At 44.6% G+C, this 22,004-nt stretch overlaps 1 protein-coding gene across 2 annotated transcripts in view; it reads right to left on the minus strand.

The window, feature by feature from the left end:
* Positions 1–22,004, minus strand: part of MRAS (muscle RAS oncogene homolog) — a 57,796-nt gene that overhangs the window by 15,645 nt on the left and 20,147 nt on the right. Inside the window, exons 2-3 of one of the 2 annotated variants that reach the window (XM_025043645.1) lie at positions 19,537–19,679; positions 16,790–17,000 (exon numbers count right to left, since the gene is read on the minus strand). In XM_025043645.1, the coding sequence (XP_024899413.1) occupies positions 16,790–16,982 (193 nt within the window). In that variant the 5' untranslated portion in view covers positions 16,983–17,000; positions 19,537–19,679. The remainder of the gene's footprint in view (positions 1–16,789; positions 17,001–19,536; positions 19,680–22,004) is intronic. The other variant, XM_006907201.3, reaches the window with a different exon arrangement.

Below are 22,004 nucleotides of genomic sequence, written 5' to 3' on the forward strand. Positions count from 1 at the left end.
TATCAAGAGCTTATAGATACAGAGAACAAATTGGTGGTTGACAGAGGCAGAGGTGAGGGGGTGGAGGGTATGCAAAATGAGTGAAGGGGGTTAAAAGGTACAAATTTCTAGTTATTATATAAGTAAGCCATGGGATATAATCTACAGAATAGTGACTATAGTAAAAAATACTGTATTGTATATTTGAAAGTTGCTGAGAGTAGACCTTAAAAGTTCTCATCACAAGAAAAAAAATTTTTCATAACTACGTATGAGGATGGATGTTAACTAGACTTGTAGTTGTTATTTTGTGATATAAAAAATATCAAATCATTATATTGTATACTTGAAACTAATAAAATGTTATATGTCAATTATACCTTAAAAACAGCATTTTAAATACAAAAAATCCATTTGTCTACTCCTACAAAGATACATATAAAACAAAATGCATAGGAAAATAAAAAATGAAAGAATGAAACAGAATATGCCAGCGACACACATCCATAAACAAAACTCAAGGCCAAAGCATTAAACAGGACAAACCAGGGTATTTATAATGGGAAAACAGTATGGGTATCAAGAAGTGCCAAAGTCACAAATCATAAGCATCTAAGAATTTTACCTAAATATATATATATGTATAAAAAACTGATTTAAAAAATAGAAATTGACAAACCCCATAATCATTGTGGGAGAACTGAACAGGCTTCTCTTAGAAATAAACAGATAAGTGGACGAGAGACAGTGAGAACAAACTTTACACCTAAAGAGGAAATAAGCATTTTTAAACACACATGAAATCATCACAAAAAATGAGTATGTTAGGCTATCAACAAAAATTTCAAAAATTCCAGAAAGCAGAAACCATATGCACCATCTTTTGCCTATAATGCAATAAGCTCAGAAAGTAATAGAAACTAAGTATAAAAAAATCTATCCACTTGTAAATTTAAAAAGTTACACTGCTATTTAACTCTCCAGTTATAGAGAAAAGCAAATCACAAATTACAAATAATTTAGAACTGAACAACAACAGTAATCAAACCTCTGGTTTGAAGCCAAAGAGAGACTCAAAGGAAAGTTATGCACTTTAAATGCACTTCAGAAAACAAGAAAGACTAAAAATTAAGTAAGCATTTAAATCAAGAATCTAGAAAAGGAAAAATAAAATAAAACCAAAGAAAGAAGAAATCATCACTAAAAGTAGAAATTAAGAAAATGAGAGGAAGGAAAAAGTATTGATATCTAAAAATAGAAAGCTGATTCTTTGAAAGAACGAAATTAAAAAAAAAAAAGCATTAGCAATTCTTATCGGAGGAAAAAAAGACAAATAAGCATTTGGAAAGAGAAAAGGCCTATGACTATGGAGATGATATATATTTAATTATGAGAGAAAACTATATAGCAGTAAATCTTCCATTCTCAATGAAATAGGTGATTTAACAGAATATGAATAAGTAAAATTGATTGAAGAAAATATATACAACTTGAATAGGCCGATTATCAATGAAATTGAAGGGATAAAATCTACCCCACGAATGGCACAAAGCTATTCTTGTAATCTAAAAATTGTTTCAGAGCACAGGAAATATAGGAACTTTCTAGCATAATCCTAATAAACTGGACAGGGATAGCATGTGGGTATGTGGTGACTGCCAGACCCACCCACCTTGGGGGGCAGAAGCAGCCTGCATGTGGGACCATAAGAGGTGTATTCAATTATCCATTTGCAAATTATTTTCTAAGTACCTATTCCATGCCAACCAGTCTGCCTGGTACTTTAGGTGGTTAAAGATGTATCTCTCTATCAAGGTACACAGAGGCCAGTTGGACTGATACTGAAAGAAGAAATCCAATGTGGAACAGAAAGTGATACTACGGGAAATCTAGGGAAAGGGGGAGGTCCCGTCGGTTTGGATAGATAATGGAAGATTTTAGCAAAGAGGGGACATTTAATCCTGCCCTCGAAAAAAGAATAGAATTTGACATAAAAAGATGGGGCCTGGAAAAAGGTCTTCCGGGCAGAGAAACAGCATGAACAAGAGCCTAGGAGCTGAAAGAAGAGAGCAGTGCGGAGGCTGAGTGCTGGGGCAAAAAGTCTGTGACAGGGAACAAGAGAGAGAAAGAGGAGACAGGGAGATCAGAGGCTGGGGACCCTGAATCTTGAATCCCTCACTGGCACTGGGGAGCTACTGAAGATTCAGAGACGAGAGAGATATAGTCAGAAGACGGGGAGTTTGGCAGCCAAAGTGGGAGGGCCATGGAGGCAGGAGGCCTGTGACGAGGTGGAGGAGAGACCTGGGCAGAGGCGACAAGGGCATAAGGATGGGTAGGTGTTTGAGATGGAGAGGGAAGAATGAATGGGGCCACCCTGAGAACACAGAACACACATGGCTGTGGAGCCAGCGGGAGAGATGAGAGCTGAGGGTACCTTGGGAATTATAAACTTTGGGCCTTGGGAGGGCAGCTACAACCAGGCAGGAGGAGGTGCGGGCTGAGCTGGGCCAAGTCTGGTATGGGGTCCCATCCCTCGTCCAGCCCATCCCTTCGCACACATACACCTGGAAATGCCTGGTCACGGGCCCCTTGTCAGCAGCTCTGCCTCCAAGACTTCCTGGGGGAGGCTGAAGATAACAGGCAGCTATGCTTTTAAGAAATTATGATTCTGCCTGCATTCCCCCTGCCTGTTGATGTCACGAAGGTAGGAGGACTCCCAAGACAGAATTAGTCACTGTGAGAGAAGAGGTATTCTGCATGTGTGTGTGTGCGTGAGAGAGAGAGAGAGAGAGAGAGAGAGAGAGAGAGAGAGAGAGAGAGATGGATGCACTGAAAGGAAGGAGGAGAAAAAAGTAACAGAAATTGTAACTTTTGGAGACGGAGAGGGTGAGTGCTGTGCGCCTCTGTCTGGCCTGCCCCAGTCCTCCCACTCCAAGGTTGACAGGGTCAGCAATGTCCCTGAAGAGGATTTAAGTGGAAGCCCTGGGGCTGCTCTTGGATCTTGGGGATTTCAGAAGCCAAGCCCCACATGCTGGTGTGGCATGGAGCCCCAAGCAGGTGGGCCAGCATGGAAGGGGCGCCAGGCCCAGTTTGTACTGAGCCCTCCTCCTTCTCCCCCTTCCCCTTCCTCTTTCTTCTCTCTTTCTCTGTCCTTCTTGCTCTCCCTTCCTTTCCTTCTCCCCACCCCTCCTTTTCCAGGGCTTCCGGAGGGAGGCAAACCCTGGCATGAGGCTCTGACACTGGCCTGCAGCCCAGGGTACAGTCTGAGCTCTTTCACTAAAAGTAGTCCCACCCACCGTGTTCCTACTGGCAGCAAGCGCTGTGCCAGGGGCTTTATACACACACGCCTTCTCAGTCCTCCTCGCGACTGTGGGAAGAAGGTACTGTTACTGGTCCCCAGTACAGATGAGGAAACTGAGGCCCAGGGAGTTAAAGGATCTGCCCGAGACCACGTGCTGGGAAGAGGGCACTCCGATCTCCTCAGGGACCCGCTGCCCCAGCCGGTCCAGTCTTTTTCCTTCAACCAGAGAGAGTGGGTATAGCCACCCAGAACCAGCCAGACTATCTCGACTCTAAGCCTTTGCTCTCTAGCTGGCTACACAGTCCACCTTCGCTCCTGAGGTCCCAGCCTCTGACCTCAGTCTCCAAACCCTTCCTGCTGTGTGTGCCATCGGATCTTCCAAGTCTGTGCCTCCAGGCCTGGCTCAGCTCCCCACCATGGGTGGAGCCCCAAAAGGGCTGAGCCTAGCTTTCCTTTCTCTGTTTCCCCCCAAAGCTTCAGCACCCAATGAGAGCTCAAAAAGTAACCGAGGATGACTGAACACATCACGTGCATGTTAGACGAAGCGCTGCTGTTGTGTTCAAACAGCCATGCTGGCTTGAAGGGAAATCACTGGAAACTGACATTTTAACTTCTATAATGCACTCTTCAGAGTAAAGTTAAGTGTTCTGGATGGGAAACAATAGAGATGATAATTTCTAGAGACAATATGCTTCCAAGTACTGTGCCTGCTGCTGTTTACACCTCTAATCCACAGACCCACCGGGGAGGCGGAGGAGTTGTGTGCATTTTACAGGGGACTCAGGTGGGGAAGCCTGTGCCCTTGCCAGGAAAAGACTTCAATAAAGTAATGCCACTTCGCTGAGCATCTCTGCCACTGTAACTTGCTCTCCCGTTTCTGGGTAAGGGTGTGTATGGAGCAGGCTGGGTGCCGGGCAGAAGGGCTGGCCGCATCGACCATGCACTGTTCCCAGAAAAAGGCCGCTTTCTTCTTCTCCAAAGTGTGGGCAGGGTGTGCAAAGTCAGGCCACTTGGGACTCTTGAAGGGGTGGGAGCTAGAATCTTGCGGCAGGCAGGGCTGGCTCCTTGGCAGTCAGGGAGATTCCCCCTGGTGGTGGCCCCGACTTCAGAAGGCATCGGGGAGCAGTGCTGGCCACCCAACTCAGAGGACACAACTGGGGGAGTGGACACAGCTGGGGGAGTGGGTGAGGGGGTCCTTGGGATACATTTTCATGAAGCCCATGAAGCCCGTGAATCCCGAGTTGGCAGACGAATTGCATATGTGGGTACACATTCTTTCAGGGAGACAGACTATGGCTTTGTGGGATTTTTTAGAGGAGCCAGGGTACCCCCCCTTTCCCTGTGTCACTCTCAGGGAGAAAAGAGAAGAGAGGAAAGAGCAGCAGGGAATCTCAGTCATCAGGAACTCGGGAACATGCAGGGACAGATGGGAACTTGGGGTCCCTGGCCATGGAGAAGAACAGGGAGGCAAAGTGTAGACCTACAACCCTATTTCTACCTCACAACTACTCTAGGAGGCCAGCGTTTACAGGTGAGGAAAATGAGGCAGGCAAGGTTACTGACCTACCCGCTCAGGTTCACACTGCTAATGAGCATAAGAGGTACTTTTTGAACCTAAGCCTGTGTGGGTCCAAGCCTTGCTGAGTTCCTGGCACTTGCCTGTCTTTAAATGGGGAGCCAGCAGCAGCGTCCTCAAGGCCTGTGAAGAGGAACAGGTCTGAAAGGAGTGGGTGAGGACAGAAGGCCTGAGGTTTGCAGAGACAGAAGACAACAGCCTGGAGGCTATGCTTCCTACATCCACGTTCACCTGGTTACCCCAAACCCTCTACCTGCTCCACACCTGCCCCTGGGCAGTCACATGTGGCTGGGAGGAGTCTGAGAGCACCCACAACCAGGGCCTTTAGAGCACCCAACAATTCTAAACACTCTCCCAATCCTGGGGACATCATTTCCCACCGCCTCCTCTCTCCATGAGCCTCCGCTCCCAAGTGAGGATCTGAAACAGAAAATCAGGAACTAAAGTCTATAAGCTTCCACCCGAAACCAACCCACCTCGGAGACAGTGGCCTCCTACACTGCTGGCAGGAAGGTAAAATGGTGCAGCCGCTTTAGAGAACAGTTTGGTAGTTACTCAAAATGTTAAACATACAGTGATCCTTTGACCCAGCAATTCCACTCCTAGGGAGAGACCCCAGAGAAGTGAGAACACACATCCACACAGAAACTTGCACATGAATGTTCATGGCAGCATTATTCATCACAGCCCCAAATGGAAACAACCCGAATGTCTATCAACTGATGAAATGATAAAACGTAGTATATCCATATACCAGAATATTACTCTCACATAAAAAGGAATGAAATTCTGATACATGCTACAACATAGGTGAACCTTGAAAACCACACGCTAAGTGAAAAAAGCCAGTCACAGAAGGCCACATGCCACATGATTCCATTCATATGAAATATCCAGAAGAGGCAAATCCATAAGGACAGAAAGGAGGTTAGTGTTGTCAGGGGCTAAGGGTAGGGGGGAATGGGGAGTGACTGCTAATGGGTATGGATTTTTTGTGGGGGGAAGGTGATGAAAATGTTGAGGAATTGGGTAGTGATGATTCTAATGATTGCTGATTTGTGAATAAATCAGCAAGTTGTGACTGCATAACTTCACGCATATGCTAAAAACCGCTGAATTATATACTTTAAAAGGGGAAATTTTACACATGAATTATATCTCAATTTAAAACATTGTGTGAGGGGAAAAAAAAAAAATCCCATCTTCCTTTCTCTGAAACACATGCTCTGCTTGCCCTCGCTATGGGGCATGACCTGGTCCTGCACCTGTCTAAGACCAGCCCCTTCAGCTGGGCACTAGATCCTGTCCCCTAAAAAGGGCATTGCTGCTACTGTTGTCTCCTCCCTCTCCTGTATCATCCATTTCTCTCTATTGGTTCTTCTCCATCTGTATGTAAACATGCTGTAATTTCTCTCGTCTTAAAAATTAAACAAAAATAAAAGAGCCAGAAATTAAAAATAAAAATGCCACTCCTTGACCTCGCATCTCCTTCTAGCTGCTGTCCATGTCTGTTCTTCTCCACAGCCACGCTCTGACTCGTTTGTTCTCACCGTCCTTCTCCTCCACTCACTCCTGAACCCACTGCAATCAGCCTTCATTCCTCACTGCTCTATCAAACTTGACCTTGTCAAGTCACCAATGACCTCTATGTCATTAACTCTAAAGGGCCCTTCTCAGTCCTCACCTCCTGGATGCAGCAGTGGGTGCAGCTGATGGTTTCTCCCTTTCGGCAGAGCCTTTTTCACTTGGCATTGGTTCTCCTACTGCAGTGACTGGTCCTGCTCTGGCCCCTAGTCACCCTCTAAACATTGGGGGTCCTTGTGCTCGGTCTTGGGACCCCTTCTCTAACCACATTCACTTCCTTGGTGATTTCTCATTTCATGGCTTTACAAGGCAACTCTCAGATTTCCATCTCCAGCCCACACATCTTTCCTAACTCCAGACTGAGACATCCAGCTGCCAGTTTGACTTCTATTTGCGTGTGTGAAAGGCATCTCAGATTTAATATGTCCAAAATTAGACTCTCGATTTCCCCCCAAAACTTGCTTTCGCCAGTCTTCCTAATCTTGATAAACAGCTCTGTTGTACCAGTTGTACAGGCCAAAGGCTCTTTCTACTCTGCCCCTGCCCCACCTATATACTCCCTCCAACAAATCCCACTTCCTTTTTCAAAATACATCCAGAATTTAACTCATTCTCACTGTCTCCTTCACCAGAGCCCTAGTCTACTATCGGAAGCCTCTTAACTGGTCTCCCTGCTTCTGCTTTGGTTCCCCTATTCTCCACACCACAGCCAAAATGGGCCTTTAAAACACCAGTCAGACCAAGTCCTTCCTCTGCTCAAAATCCTCCAATGGCTTGTCTCCCGACAAGGCCCTAGGAGATGAGTGCCCTCCATCTATCTCTCTGACCTCTCCTATTACCCTCCCTCTCACTTGCTCTGTATCCTGGCCTCCTAGATGGTCCTCAAACAGGCCAGACACAGCCCTGCCTCAGGGCCTTTGCATGTGATACCCTCTCTGTTTGAGATTCTCTTTCCCCACAATTTTCTCTCTCAGGTTTCTGCTCCAAGATCATCTTATCAGGAAGGTCTTCCCTGGCCAGCCTACACAAGGTAGCAACCCGCTCCTGGTCGCCTATTTCCTTTCCCTTGCCTTATTCTCCTTCACGGCATTTATCGCTACCTGACACATTGCACATTTATGCTGTCTCCCCCATTCTAATATGTTTCATCAGAGCAGGGACTTTACTTTGCCAACTGTTGCATCTTCAGAACCCAAAAGAGAGCCAGGCACATAGCAGAAGTGTTTGTTGAATGAATTAGTGAACTCACTTGTGTACACAGGGACCAAAGCACACATCCCTGGAGGTGATGGCTATAGAGAGGAATAGACGAAGGTAGTAGCTCCAAGTCAGGGGTTCCAGCCTCACTTCTGAACCTCCCCAGATGCAGGCAGATGGGTTGGTGGCCCCTCATCTGCACAGGTGAGAGGGTCTGCTTTTGAAAGCGCCAAGCCACCCTCATAAATAGTAACATAAATCATATTAGAACAATTATAATATTAGGACAAAATTCATGTTAGAATAAAACACTGAGACTTACTATGTGCCAAGCTCCTCACAATGTGCCTTATTCCCTCACCCACTCAATAAACAAGAACTAAGCACCTAATAGGTGCCAGCTCCAGGCTGACATCAGAGATAGGATGGTGGACAAAGCCTTTCTCCTCAAAGAGCTTACAATTGATAATGTTTTATTTATTTATTCTTTGCAACAACTGTGAGGCTATATCCCACAGACTCTACCATTAAGGGCACATGATCTTTGTCCGGGGGCTGTCTGTGCCCAAAGGAAAGAGGAGCCCACAGTCACTCAGACCTGGGGCACGGTAACAACAGGATGACAGTGGCTATACTGGGGCCTGGAGCTGGTGGCATCACCCAACACAAGGGCAGACTAGTGAGGTCTCAAACCTATCGGGCTGGTGCACTCCGCCTAAACTGCTCACATGACTTCTAATAGCGATCACCATGATGTTCTGAGATCAGGACAAACCCCAAAATTAACCACAGGAGTATAGGACCCGATTGCCAGCAATATGAGTAAGAGGAAAACCACCTGGGGTTTGGGGTGCTGACAAGCTTGGTATGACCCCTGGTTGTGCAGTAACTTTGAAGAAGGAGGGTGCATGTTGCACCTTTAACACTCGGCCTTGTCGAGCTGACTCTAGGTCACTGGCTGCTGGTGGGTCCCTAAGCTCCCAGACTGCCTAGTAGGGCTAAGGTGAGCACAGAGCAGGCTAAGATCCCTGGCTTTGGGGTTGGAGAAATGGGGCTCTAATCAGCTATCTGACCCTAGACATGTTACTTCCCCTCTCTGAGTCTTCGTGCCCTCGCCTGCAGGGGCCTGACCAATCAGAGGGCTGCTGGACAGGCACTGGAGCCCTCAGGGACAGAGCACGGCAGTGGCAGAAGCGATTTTCCAGTGATACGAAATCATTGCACCATTTTATCAACTAATACAGTAGTACTGGCGCATGATGGCTTAAGAAGAGCTGTTCTCACCTGTAAAGCGGAGACACTCATTTCAATTTAGCAAAATTGTTATAAGCATGAAATGAAACAGTCCTTAGCACTGGGTCTGGCCTTCAAGAAAAGTCTGGGCAGCAGTAACTGCTAACATCGCTGCGCAGGCAGAAGGAGCAAGAGTGAAAGGGGGCTTGGGAGGCAGATCTGGCCTCAGCGTAAGGAAGGGCTTTCTACCAGCAAGCACTGCCCCAGGCACCTTGGAGATCAGTGAGCTCCATGTCCCCAGAAGCATCCAAACAGTGATGGCTAATGGAACCAGGATAAAGGGGTCAGGCAGGGGCCTACAGGGCTGGATTTCATCATCTCAGGCCAGTAGCCATGTTCCCTTATAAAGGAAAAGAGGAAAATTCCTCCCACATCACTGCCAGCAGGAAAAGGGGAGGATGGTGGAAGGACAGGCCAGCTCTGCCTGCACCCTGCTCTCAGCTGGGGCCATGGGGAAGTGCTGCTGAGCATAGAAGCTCACCATGTAAAGCCCCTAGATCCCCCAAAATACTTAATAAATGCTCCTTTTCCTCTCACTGCCCTTCCAATGTCCTCTTCCCCTTCCCCTCCTCAAGAAAAAATGTGGATTCAAGTGTTTGGGGAAAAGCCAGGTCCAGTCTCTTTCGGGAAGACAACAGCACTTGTGTCTGAGGTTTGGGCAGAAGCCAGGGTGGAAACGTCTCAGCTTCTGAGGGTGCAGGAGAAGAGCCAGGGCTTCTGCTCTTTACGAAGACTGAGCCCCTGCCAAGAATATAGGGCCCCTAGGTGAGATAGGGTGTCGGGAGACTCCAGGCCCACTGCTGTTCTCTGTCGATGGAAGAAGATGCAAGGTTCTAGAAGCTGACGGGGCAGAGGGTGGAGCTGGGGGCCATATGAGTGGGAAAGCCCAGAAACACCTGCTCTTATAAGTGGGCAAAGGATTTGGTCAATACCTTACCCTGAAGGCTTGAGACTTGGGCCAACACTGGAGTAGGCAGCGTGACAGGATGGGGACGTGCTTGGCGGAATCGAGAGGCCCTAGGCCTGGCTCTGCCTCTAGCTGGGTCTGACCGTAGGTAAGTCTGTTGTCCATCTGCACCACAGTCTCCTCAGGTGGAGAGGGCGGGGGCTGACTCCGCAGAGCTCAGGTGCCTTCCATCTCCAACCTGACAGAAAATATAGGCACACGGGACTCCGACAAAGCAGTTGAAAGCAGGGACTGGAACAGGTATTTATACATCCACGTGCATAGTGACATTATTCACGAAAGCCAAAAGGAGGAAACAACCCAAATGTCCATTGCTGGATGAATGATTAACAAAATGTGGTATGCACATACAGTGGGATATTGTTCAGGCTTAAAAAGAAAAATCTGGCACATATATAACATGATGAGCCTGAATGACACAGTGCTAAGTGAAATAAGCCAATCACAGAAGTACAAATATTATATGATTCCACTTATAAAAGGTACCTAGAATACTCAAATTCATAGAGATAGAAAGTGGAATGATGACAGACGAGGCCTAGGGAATGGGGGATGGGGAGCTATTATTTAATAGATGTAGAATCTCAATCGGGGAAGATGAAAAAGTTATGGAGATGGATGGTGGTGGGGTTGCAGAACAATGAGAATGTATTTAATGCCACACCACTGTATACTTAAGATGGTAAGTTTTGTTATGTATATAATAAAATAAACACAATAAACACACACACACACACACACACACACACACACACACACACCCTCCAGGACTCTGCTAATGCTTGGGTTTTCCTGATTCATGAAGCCTGAGAACTGGGGTACAGCGAGCCACACAGCTGAAAGCCAGGGAGAGGTGGGGTCCAAAGTCAGAGACCAGAAGAGAAGACTGGACGGCCGGGAAATGGGGGAGCTGATGCAACCACATAGCAGAGGTGAGGCCCAGTCGGTGGGGAGGAGATGTTCCCAGAGTGGGGACCTTAACAGTGGAAGGTGAGACAAAGATCCCAAAAAAAGAGCTCAGAGCCGAGAACTCAGAGCCAGCCTGCTCCAAAGCCTGGGGGTCCCACAGGTACTAGAGAGCCTCGTTACTGGCCCCTGAGGTCAGTTATCTCCTGTCTCGTGGATTCTGGGAGGACAAGGGCAATGAGGCCCCCTGAAAGAAAACGAGAAACAGATTTGTGATTCTCACAGGAAGGCTGTGACAACCCTCAATGTAGAAACCACAGAGAAGGCTTCCTGAGCAAGCTTATGAATTCGATTTGAAATTCAGATAGGAAATGGAGTACCTGGCTCTCTGAAGGCCCTTGGGCAAGGAGGAAGAAGGGCAAGTAGGTGTGCCTGTTGGTTCTGATAATCCAGTCCACACCACCATCTCCCCTGTCCCTCATTACAACTCCCATTCCCAGAGGCATAGGGGTCAGCCCCGTGAGGTGGGAGAGGATTAACAGACTGACAGTATAGGAGACAAAGGGGAGTTCAAATCATTGCTAGCTGTGTACATCTGTGCTTTATTTTCTCCATCTACAAATGGAAATAACAACAGAAGCCTCCACAATGTTGTCTGTAAGGATTAAAAAAAAGCATAAGCAAAGTGCCTAGCATGGACCTTCCATGCAGTAATTGCCCAATAAATACCGTCCTTATCGAACTCCTCCTCATCACTGCCATCATTACCATTATCACGATGCCATGTGTCTGCACTTCCCGAGTTTGGAAGAAGAGAAACTCAGAGTTCGGAGCACTTGGAAGGCATCCCAGGCTTAGCGCCCCTCCACCCTGATGGGGTGGCCTCCAGGGAAGTAGGACCTCAGGGTGCTGGATGCCCGAGGAAAGTCCTGTCCATCCCAGGGCTGCGAACCACCCCAAAAGGCCTCAGCCCCAGAAGGTGTTAGTTACACTTGAGCCTAAACCAACCAGCCTTGATTAAAGTTCTCAAAATACGGGGCATCCTTTTAAACACCAAACTAATTAATATTTAGCAGTAATGTTTTAAGCTTTCCTTTCCTTAATAAAAGACCTAGTAGAGCGGAAATCTCCTGCTCTGGAGTCAGGCCTGGGTGGGCAGTGCTCTGAGTCAGGCCTGACCCTGGTAGCAGGATTAGAGGTGTGGCACCTAAGGGGAGCCCAGGTGCTTCAGAACATAGGCTTTGCAAATTCATGCTCATAGAGTGGGGCCTGGCCACACTTTCCTCTCCTTGCCACTACTGCTATAAATGTTAGCACAAAATCTTCCTCAAAAACACCCTGGAGGAAAACTTTTATTGCCCTCAGAAATGGATCTAATACTCAAAGTTACTTTTTTTTTAAAAGTTTGAAAAGTTTATATGACTGTAGAGAGAAACAATTGTTTACTGAATTCCAAACTATGTATCAGGCCCAATGTGTTACTCTCTTACATGCATTATGCAAAGTTTTTCAGAATGTTTTCTGTGTAAATAGCCCAGAATGATATGCAAAAAATGGTCCTTTTAGGAAATCTTAAAGACAATATAGCCTAGAAATATGCTTCCAATATAGTTCATATTGAAGGTTCTTTTAAGTCTTGCAGTAAAGAAAACTGTTTATGTTCCTTTAACTCAGTATCCCAAAGTATATATTCGAATGTGTGATGTATGAAATGGTTTTAGAAAGTTCATAAACGTAGGTTTTAAATTTTAATAGTTATACATATTTAATGTGCATTAGAAATAATATAGCGAGCACATCAAACCTGTGACGGCACATATATTGTTCAGCATTCATTCATTCATTTATTCCATAAACATTTATTGAGGATTCACTATGAGCCAAGCAGTAGTCTAGATGCTAGAGGATATAGCAGTAATAAAGTCCCTGCTCTCATATCTGTTTTAGTAGGGAGTGACAAATAAACAAACAAATAAATGTATTAAACAAATATAAATATATATGCAACAGTAAAAGGTAGAATAAAGAAAAAGAGTTGAGCAGGAGGACAGAAATGAAGGGGTGGGGTGAATAACGGTGTAGATGGTTTGCTCAGGAAAAACCTCCTAGATAATGTGACATTTAAGTGGAGACCTAAATGAAGTGAGAATATATTTCTGCAGTGAGAACATTCTAGGCAGACGGAACACCAAATGCCAGGTCCCTAAGGTGGGGATGTGCCTGGTACCTGGTGGAATTATTCAAAGTTCCAGGGCTGCAGACAAGCCCCCGAAGGATGATGCTTTGTAAAATCAAGGTATAATTCAAATATCATCCTATTCACCCTTTAACAGTGTTTTTCACTTTAAAATTCGATTGAAAATTCAGTGGTTTTGGTATATATATATATACAAAGTTGAATTTTTTTTAAGCAATGATATGGTTCTGGTTCTGGCCAAGATGGAGTAACAAGGACCAGATTTGCCTTCTCACCTGAAACAACCAAAAAACAGACAAAATATATAAAATAATGGTTTCCAAAACACTGTTCAGGCAATGAAGGATGGTGATCCCTGAGAGATGGGACATAAAATAGCTGTGATGCCCAGCTTACTGCCATGAGAAAATTTCCAGGACACAGTGCAGAGAGAGAAAACCCAGAGATAAAGAATGTCATTTTGTAATAATAAAAGGTCAATTCATCGGAAGGATATGTCCATCCCAAACATTTATGCACTTAATAATAGAATGTCAAAATACATGCAGCACAAACTGATCGGAAAAAAAAATAGACAATTCTACAATTATACTCTGAACTCCAACATCCCTCTCTTAGTAATAGAACAAGTAGACAGAAAATCAGTAAAGATATAGAAGACTCAGACAACACTGGCAACCAACTCGATCTAATTGATATTTATAGAACATACCACCCAATAACAGCAAAAAACACATTCTTTTCATGTGCACATAGAAGATTTACCAAGATAGATAGATATCTCGGGCCATAAAACAAGCCTCGATAAATTTCAAAGAATTCAAATAATATACTGTATGTTCTCTGACACAATGGAATTAAAATAGAAATCAATGATGGAAAGATCTGTAAAATCCCTAAATACTTGAGAACTAAATAATATATTTCTAAATGACCCAGCGGGTCAAAGAAGAAATCAAAGGGGAAATTAGGAAGTATTTTGAACTGAATGAAAATGAAAACATAATGTATTCAATTTTGTGGAATGCAGCTAAATGAGTAGTTAGTGGAGATTAATAGCACCAAATGAATACATAGGAAAAAAAGAAATATTCAAATCAAAGAGATCAGCTTCCACTTTAAGAAGTTAGAAAAAGAAGAGCAAATTAAATTCAAATAGGCATACAAAAGGAAATAATAAATATAAAAGTAGAAATCAGTGGAGCCAAATGGGAAAAATCAATAGACTCAAAAGTTGGTCATTTCAGAAAATCAATGATATTGATATATCTCTAGCCAGCCTGATCAGGAAGAAAGGGGAAGACACGAATTACCAATATCAGGAATGAAAGAAGCAACCTCACTACAGATTCTATAGATACTGATAGGACAATAAGAGATTATTATGAACAACTTTATGGCAATAAATTTGATAACTTTGATGAACCGAACAAAATTTTGAGACACAAACTAACTACCAAAGCTCACTGAAGAAGAAATGGATCACCTGAATAGTCCTGTATCTATTAAATAAATTGAATTTGTAGTTTAAAATCTTCCTACAAAGAAAACTCCAGGACCAGATATCCCCTTAGGTGCATTCTACTAAATATTAGAGGAAAAAATAATACCAATTTTGTTCAGTCTTCCAAAAAATTGAAGAAGGAATGCTTTCATATTCATTCTACAAAACCAGCATTACTCAACATAAGGAAACTACAGACCAATATCTCTCAGGAACATAGATGCAAAAATTCTAAACAAAATTTTAGCAAATCAAAGCCAACAATATATAAAAGGACAATTCATCATGACCAAGTAAAGTTTATCCCAGGGATGCAATGTTGGTTTAACATTAGAAAAATGAATCAATGTCATTTGTTACACGAACTAAAAAAGAAAAATTATATGATTATCTCAGTAGACACTGAAAAAGCATTTGACGAAATCAAATATTTATTCTCAGTAAACTAGCAATAGATGAGGACATCCTCAAACTAATAAAGGGCATCTATGAAAAAAACCTATAGCTAACATCATACTCAATGCAGAAAGTGAAAGCTTTCTCCTTAAGATAAGAATAAGACAAGTATGTTTTTAGTCAGTGAAATAAGGCAAGAAAAAAGAAATAGAAGCCATCCAGATTGGAAAGGAAGAAGTAAAACTATATTTACTTACAGACATGATCATCTATGCAAAAAATCCAGTGGAATCTATGAAAAAGCTAGAATAAGTGAGTTTAGCAAGGATGCAGGTTACAAGATTAACATACAAAATTCTATAGTATTTCTATATATTAGCAACAAATGACTGAAAACTGAAATAAAAACAATGTTATTTATAATACAGATGTAGGTATAAATCTGATAAAATATGTACTCAAAACTACAAAAAAAAATGATGAGAGAAGTAAAGATTCAAATAAACAGAGATACTGCTCATGAGTAGGGAGACTTAACATTGTTAAGATGTCAATTCTCACATCAATTTATAGCTTCAACATGATTCCAATCAAAATCTAGAATTTTAGAATTTAACTGATTCTAAAGTTCATATGGAAATGCAAAAAACCTAGGCTAGCCAAAATAACTTTGAAAAAGAACAAAGTTGGAGACTTAAGAGTATCTGATTTCAAGACTCATTATAAAGCTACAGTTATGAAAACAGTATGGCATTGGTGTTAAGACAGACACAGATCTAAGAAATAGAATATACAGATGACCAATTTTCATCATGGGTGCAAAGACAATTCAGTGGGGGAAAGGACAATCTTTTCAACAAATAGTGCTGAAATAACTGCACATTCATATACAAAAAAAGAGAACTTTGTTCTATACCTCATACCATATACAAAAATTTACTCGCTATAGATCATAAACCTAAATGGAAAACCTAAAACCATTAAACTTCTAGAAGAAAATATAGGAAAAAACCTTTGCGACCTTGGGTCAGGTGATGATGTCTTAGATACAACACCAAAAGCATGATCCATAAAAGAACAAACTGAGAAATGAGACTTGACGAAAATTAAAAACTCTGGTGTTTGACAGTCGCTGTTAAGTGGATGACAAACAAGCCACAGACTGGGAGAAAATATTTGCAAATCACATATCTGACGGAGGACTTGTATCCCAGCGGTTTTCAAAACTCCCCTCCTAGAATGCCATTGTATGATTCAGACTGTTTAAGACAGGGATTCCGAGTACAAAGTAATAATCAGGAAGAATCTAGAGAAGTGACTCTCTAACTTCAGCATCACCTGGAAGGCTTGTTAAACAGATTCCTGGGCTTCGCTCTCAGAATTTCTGAACAGGTAGGGCCTGAGGATTTTCATTTCTGACAGGTTCCCTGTGATGCTGCTGCTGGCCTGGCTACCACACTTTAAGAACTGCTAATCTGGACCAATTTAGATTAAACTAGAAACACGATGTCAGATGCAAGTTTTTTCCCCCCAAGGGAAAATTACCAAATAAACTATGCTTATTAAGAAATAATATATCCCCCCCCTCTTTTTTTTTTTTTATTAACTAGAGACATCAGTAAATGTTAGAGCTTCTAATCAAGCAAGAAATAACAAACATGGCATCACTGAGTTGGCATGAGTCTAGCTCTGCCTCTTTGTTGAATACACATTTTAGTTTCCATAAAACTGTTCAGAATTCACCCTGGAAACCATGCACGGCCTTGTACCAACTGCCTCATAATGGCAACTTGAAGGAAGCCATCATGCCCCACTGAAGCCTGCCACCTTTCCCTGACCCTCCGTATCTCATGCCCCAGCCCCATGCAGGGCTGCCATCCAGGCCTCACCGTCCAAGATGGCCCATTGATTGTCAATCTCTGTATGTTTCAGGTAGGAGTCCTCGATGGTCGGGTCGTAGTCAGGCACGAAGATCTTCTGGAAAAACTGGATGGTGAGGGCACTCTTGCCCACGCCCCCATCCCCCACCACCACCAACTTATACGTGGGGAGGTTGTCACTGGGGACGGCGCTGGTTGCCATGTTTCTGGTGGGTCAGACCTGGGGAAGCAAGACATGTGTAATGAGGCAGGGGCCTTTCCCTTTCTGACTTAGGGGGAAATATTCGTGGGTTTTCCTGCCTTGTTACAGAGTAATGAACACTCCCAATTATAGAAAGTTTCGAAAATGAAATGCAAAAGAAAATTAAAATGTCACTCCTAGTCCCACCACCCACAGACAATGTTAAAATAATTTATTCAATTATTTATTGAATACCAACTATGTGGTAGGCCTGATCTTGGGGACAGAGTACTACTAGATGCCATGTGGTCTTTAACAAGTACAGCCAAAAGCCATGTCGAAGAAGCTTTCCCACCACTAAACTTCGCCCTATGTACAGGAAAACATGAGGGCGTTAGTCTGAGCAGGGAAAGCACAGAGGTCCACCTTCCTCATCAACTGATCACTGGACGGCAGTGATGAGAAGGATTTGAGGCCGTCTTTGATTAAAGGGAAAGGTTCCCAATAGCTTAGCACCCCTAAGCTCAGGGTGTCGGGGGCCCCTTCCAACTCTCAGAATTCTGTGATCCTAGCTCCTTTTCCTCAGTCTCCTTGACCTTTCTTATACACAAAGTCATGCTAGAATCTTGAGGCATTTGGTCAACCCTGTTCTAGTTGGGGAGGAGGAAGGGGAGGAGCAGGGCTACGTTTTGTTTTGATGATGTTGAGTCCAGCTAAGGCAGTGGTTCTCAAACAGGGGCAATTTTGCCCCCCGGGGAAATCTGCAATGTCTGGAGATATTTTTGGTTATCAAAACCAAGTGGGTGCTACTGGCACCTAGTCGGCAGAGGCCAGGGATGCTGCTCGACATCCTATAATGCACAGGACAGCTCCCGCCCCATGGCCAAGAATCATTCATTCTGAAACATCAATAGTTCCAAGGCTGAGAAACCTCGAGTTAAGGTGGCTAGGAGGGAGCTGGCAATGTGGGCCAGGATTCTCAAGAATAATTGGACCTTAACAGATAAGGGCTGATTGTGAAGAGGCCAAGCAGAGGAGAGTGACCTTTGGAAAGGATGTCACAAAGTGACAAAGAGGAGAGGCAGGCAGGGGAGCATGAAAGGAGCACTTAGAAAAATAGGAGGGAAACCAGGATCTAGCATAATGACGGAAGTCCATCGTTTCCAGAATGAGAGGGATGCCAGCACCAGATGTTAAACACTGGTGTCGTCAAGGGAAAAGTCACCTAGAGAACAATTTGGGGGTTGCTGCCAGGGACCTGAGCTGCTAACTTTGGGTCCTGCCAGGGAGAAGCAATACTACCTCCTGGGAAGGCATGCCTGGGTAGCATGAAAACTGACCCTGAGCCGAGGGGGTTAAAACTTGATCTTACTTCAATGTACTAGAAAAGAAGGAGTCTGCGCAAGTTGGGAGGGGGTAAGGCGCGGTGTGTGTGTGCCTGGTAGCAGGTTGTCAGGCAGCCTACTACCAGGAAGACAATGAACGGGGTGTCCTGTGTGTATTGCTGCTGGGAAGGCCATTGACCTCTCTGAGCCACAGCTTCCTTGCCTACCAGATTAAGGTAGTGGATTTTTACAGTTCTTTTTCAGCTCTAAATGAGTCCTTAAGCCTAGATTTCAATCAAAAGGGTGTTAGACATAAATGTGGATTATCGGGCCACACTGATTTGCATGGGGGTTACAGGCAAGGTCATTGCATAATCTTTGCAGTTACTGGAGCCTGATGTTGACATTTAGGATTTCCCTGCAGTGTGGGGAAGTGAGGGCTTTCAAACACTGAGGGTGAAAGTGAAAATGTGTCCAAACAGAGTTAAGACTACACTTGCATAAATCTATCAAAATTTCAAATGTATATACCCTCTCTCGCAGCTAGAAGGCAAAAATTTATCCTAAGGAGGTATTCAGACAAGTGCACAAAGATGTTAAAAATCAGGAAAAAATGAAAATAACTTAAACTTTGGGCAGGGAGAAGTTAAAGAAAAAGTTTATCCACATAGTGGATACCACGCAGCCATGAGAAAGGATGCTATTCACTAACCTAGAAAACGTTTATTTCATGTATGAGAAAAAAAAAAGAAAAAAGGCTGCAAAACAGCAAGTACTGGTGATTGTACTTCCATGAAATTACCCATCCGTGAACTACATATCTAGATGTGGATCCAGGCATAGAGAGGATTAGCAGGTGGCTGTCTGTAATGCAGGTTTCAGGGCCCTTTCTCGATGTTTCTGTTTTTTAGAAAATAGAAACAAGCATGGGTTATATGTGTATACCAGAAAAGCTCAACAATATTAAAATGCTCCCAACAAAATAAAATGTTCGGGCCACCTGAAAACATGCAATTCACTCTTTCAAGTGGGGATTAAGTTCCTTTGGTGCAGGACAGAAGGCCAGGGAGGTGCCAGCCGCAGCCCCAACAGCTGGTTCCACATCTCCCTACAAAGATGGGGACAAGCTGAGCTTCAGAGCACTGAGCTCTCCCACCTGACAGAGACGGTGATGCAAAGGGGCCAGAGAGGAGCTTTGGGGAGACAGAAATGGGGAGAGAAGGGGAAGGCCGGCTCCCTCTCTCACTTGCCTCTCAGGTCAGGGGCGCACGGTGTCAGCTCCTTACTGCTCCTCCTTAACTGCTGTCCTTGCCGGGCGTGGAAGGTGACACTGGGCCAGGGTGAATGTAAACACGTGAAAGGCTGTTTTTTTAAAGTTCCTTTCCATTCTTTGCTGGCAGCGACGTGAATAAAAAATACTAAGTGGATAGGAAGGTATTGGGAAGGAAAATTGTTTCTCTTGGTTTTCTTCTCAAAGTAAAACGAGATAAGAAATACATCAGTAAACATGATAGAGGACGTGAACTGAACCTTTGAGTCGGTGCTGAGACCACTCACAGCAGAATCACCTGGGGACTTGCTAAAAATTGCCCTCTGCCTGCCATGCAAGGCAGCTGGCAGGAAATGGTCATGTGAGGGCCCCCTTCCTTTCACGGTGCCCTGCACCAGGGGCTGAGCCCCAGAGAGACCACGGGGAGGCAACTGAGAGTTCCAACTCAGCTTCAATGGAACAGGGTTAGAGTGCACAGTTAACACAAAAATTTGACTGGGTTGCTCATGGTGAAAAAAATCTTTAGTGCTGTTCATAACTGATGGGTCAAGTCCGGGCTCCTTCACCAGACAATCGAGGCTGTTGTCACTGTCTTCCGCCCCTGACCTCTCTAGCAGTACCTGTGCTGCAGCCCCTCACACTCCACTCTCTCCCCCAACTGGCTTTGTGTTCTCCCAGTTTGCCCTGTGGCCACACTGAGTCCTCTGCTCACTCCCAGGGCCCCTGGGAGAGCATGCACTCTTAACAGTCCTGGGCCCCAGAATCGCCTCCCCTGGGACTGCCTCTAGCACAGGTTTGAGCCCTGAAGTTCTTAGTACAGAGGCCACCATCACACCTAAAATCTCCTATACATTCATTATGCACAGAAGGGTAGGGAATGCATCTTGTCCCTGTCTGTAGCACCAAAGCCTGGCATAGCACCAGCACGGAGCAGATGTTTGCTGAAGGAACTGGAAGCTCCACACTGGAATTTCTGAACGACTGTCGGACAACTTACTAGCCACAGCCCTGGCCCTCACCATGCAGAGGGTTAAGGGGCAACTCTCACAACCAGAAGTTGGGATTGTCTCCCTTCCTCTACCAAGTCAGACCAGTCACACAGATAAGACCTTTCTGGTAGCAACTGTGAGCCCAGGAAGAAAATAAGGGGTTACTAGGGCGGGAGAATGAGTCCAGAGAACCCCCAATTCATAAAGGCTTTCAGCCAGATCTTCTGTCAACGGGCATGTTTTTCTAGTCTTCAATCTCCCCCCAAATAAACCTTGACTAAATGATGTCTTTGTAAATGTGGGGAGGGCAGTCAAAATGGCAAAGGGCGTACATCGCTCTCTACAAAACAGGCTGTTCTCACGTGGTGTAGAGAAAGATTTTTTTAAAGTCACCACGGGCTATGACAAAAGTCACTACAGTATAAAAAGCTGGTTGGTGGTTAAGGAACAAACTGCTTACATTCACGACACCCCTCTTCTCCAGTCTATTCAACTAGAAAGCATCTTAGAGATCACTCTAGAACGGTAGTTCTTTACCATTTGGGAGTCATGGATGGCCCCTCTGAAGTGCGTGTGGAGTGGGGGTATAGATAGACCTGAGGTTCTCTTTAAAGTTTCCCCACAAATTTTTTGTGCTGGATTCTCTCCTACTGACCAACTGAGTGACCTTGGGCAAGTTACCATTCACAGCCTCAGAGTCTTATTTGCAAGATGGGGTTGGTTAGGAGTCATATTTTATAGGATTGCCCTAAGCATAAAATTTAAATGTATGAAATGTGTCGAGCTCAGAGAAGGTGCTCAAATGTTTGTTCTCTAGTCTTGTTTAGTGTGTGTGTGTACAGGGGCAGGTAATGAATCTGACTCTCCCATGGTTCCTCTGCTCTGAGGCCCCCCCAGTTCCCAGCCTCCTCCCCCGCTGCCATCTCATCTCGGCTCCATTGCAGTCAGATTAAATAGGCCTGTGTGGGAACGACACCCATCATTTAGAACACTGTTTCCATGGGAAATGGCTCTGAGGTTCCAGGCAGCCCCCTCCACTCAGAAACCAACTTTTGGAAGAGCAGCCATTTGGCCACCGAGTGCTGGTTCCTATGGCAACCCCAGCTGAGAGTCCCTCCCAGTCTACAGGCAACCCAAACCCTCACTCCTACCGGAAACTTCTTCCTAAAGGGCAATATCGCTGCCTTGACAATCTTGACATGTGTACGAAAACACGAAGCATCTTTAAGCTGAGCAATAAGCTTCGGTGGCTGCTGTCTTTTGCTCCCTCTCTTCTCGGGGTTAGCACCATCTTGCATAGTTTGAAGTTGTTTCCTGAATGGCAGATTCACCCCCCCAAGCAGCTCAAAAGCTCCATGAGGACAAGAGTCACGTCTCCTCATTCCCTTGCCTCTCACAGGGCCAGGCAGAGCCCAACACATGGAAGGCTCAGGGTCTATCCAATGACTTCGTACTGCCC

The sequence above is a fragment of the Pteropus alecto genome, unplaced genomic scaffold (genome assembly GCF_000325575.1).
Source record: "Pteropus alecto unplaced genomic scaffold, ASM32557v1 scaffold92, whole genome shotgun sequence".
Lineage (NCBI taxonomy): Eukaryota > Metazoa > Chordata > Mammalia > Chiroptera > Pteropodidae > Pteropus > Pteropus alecto.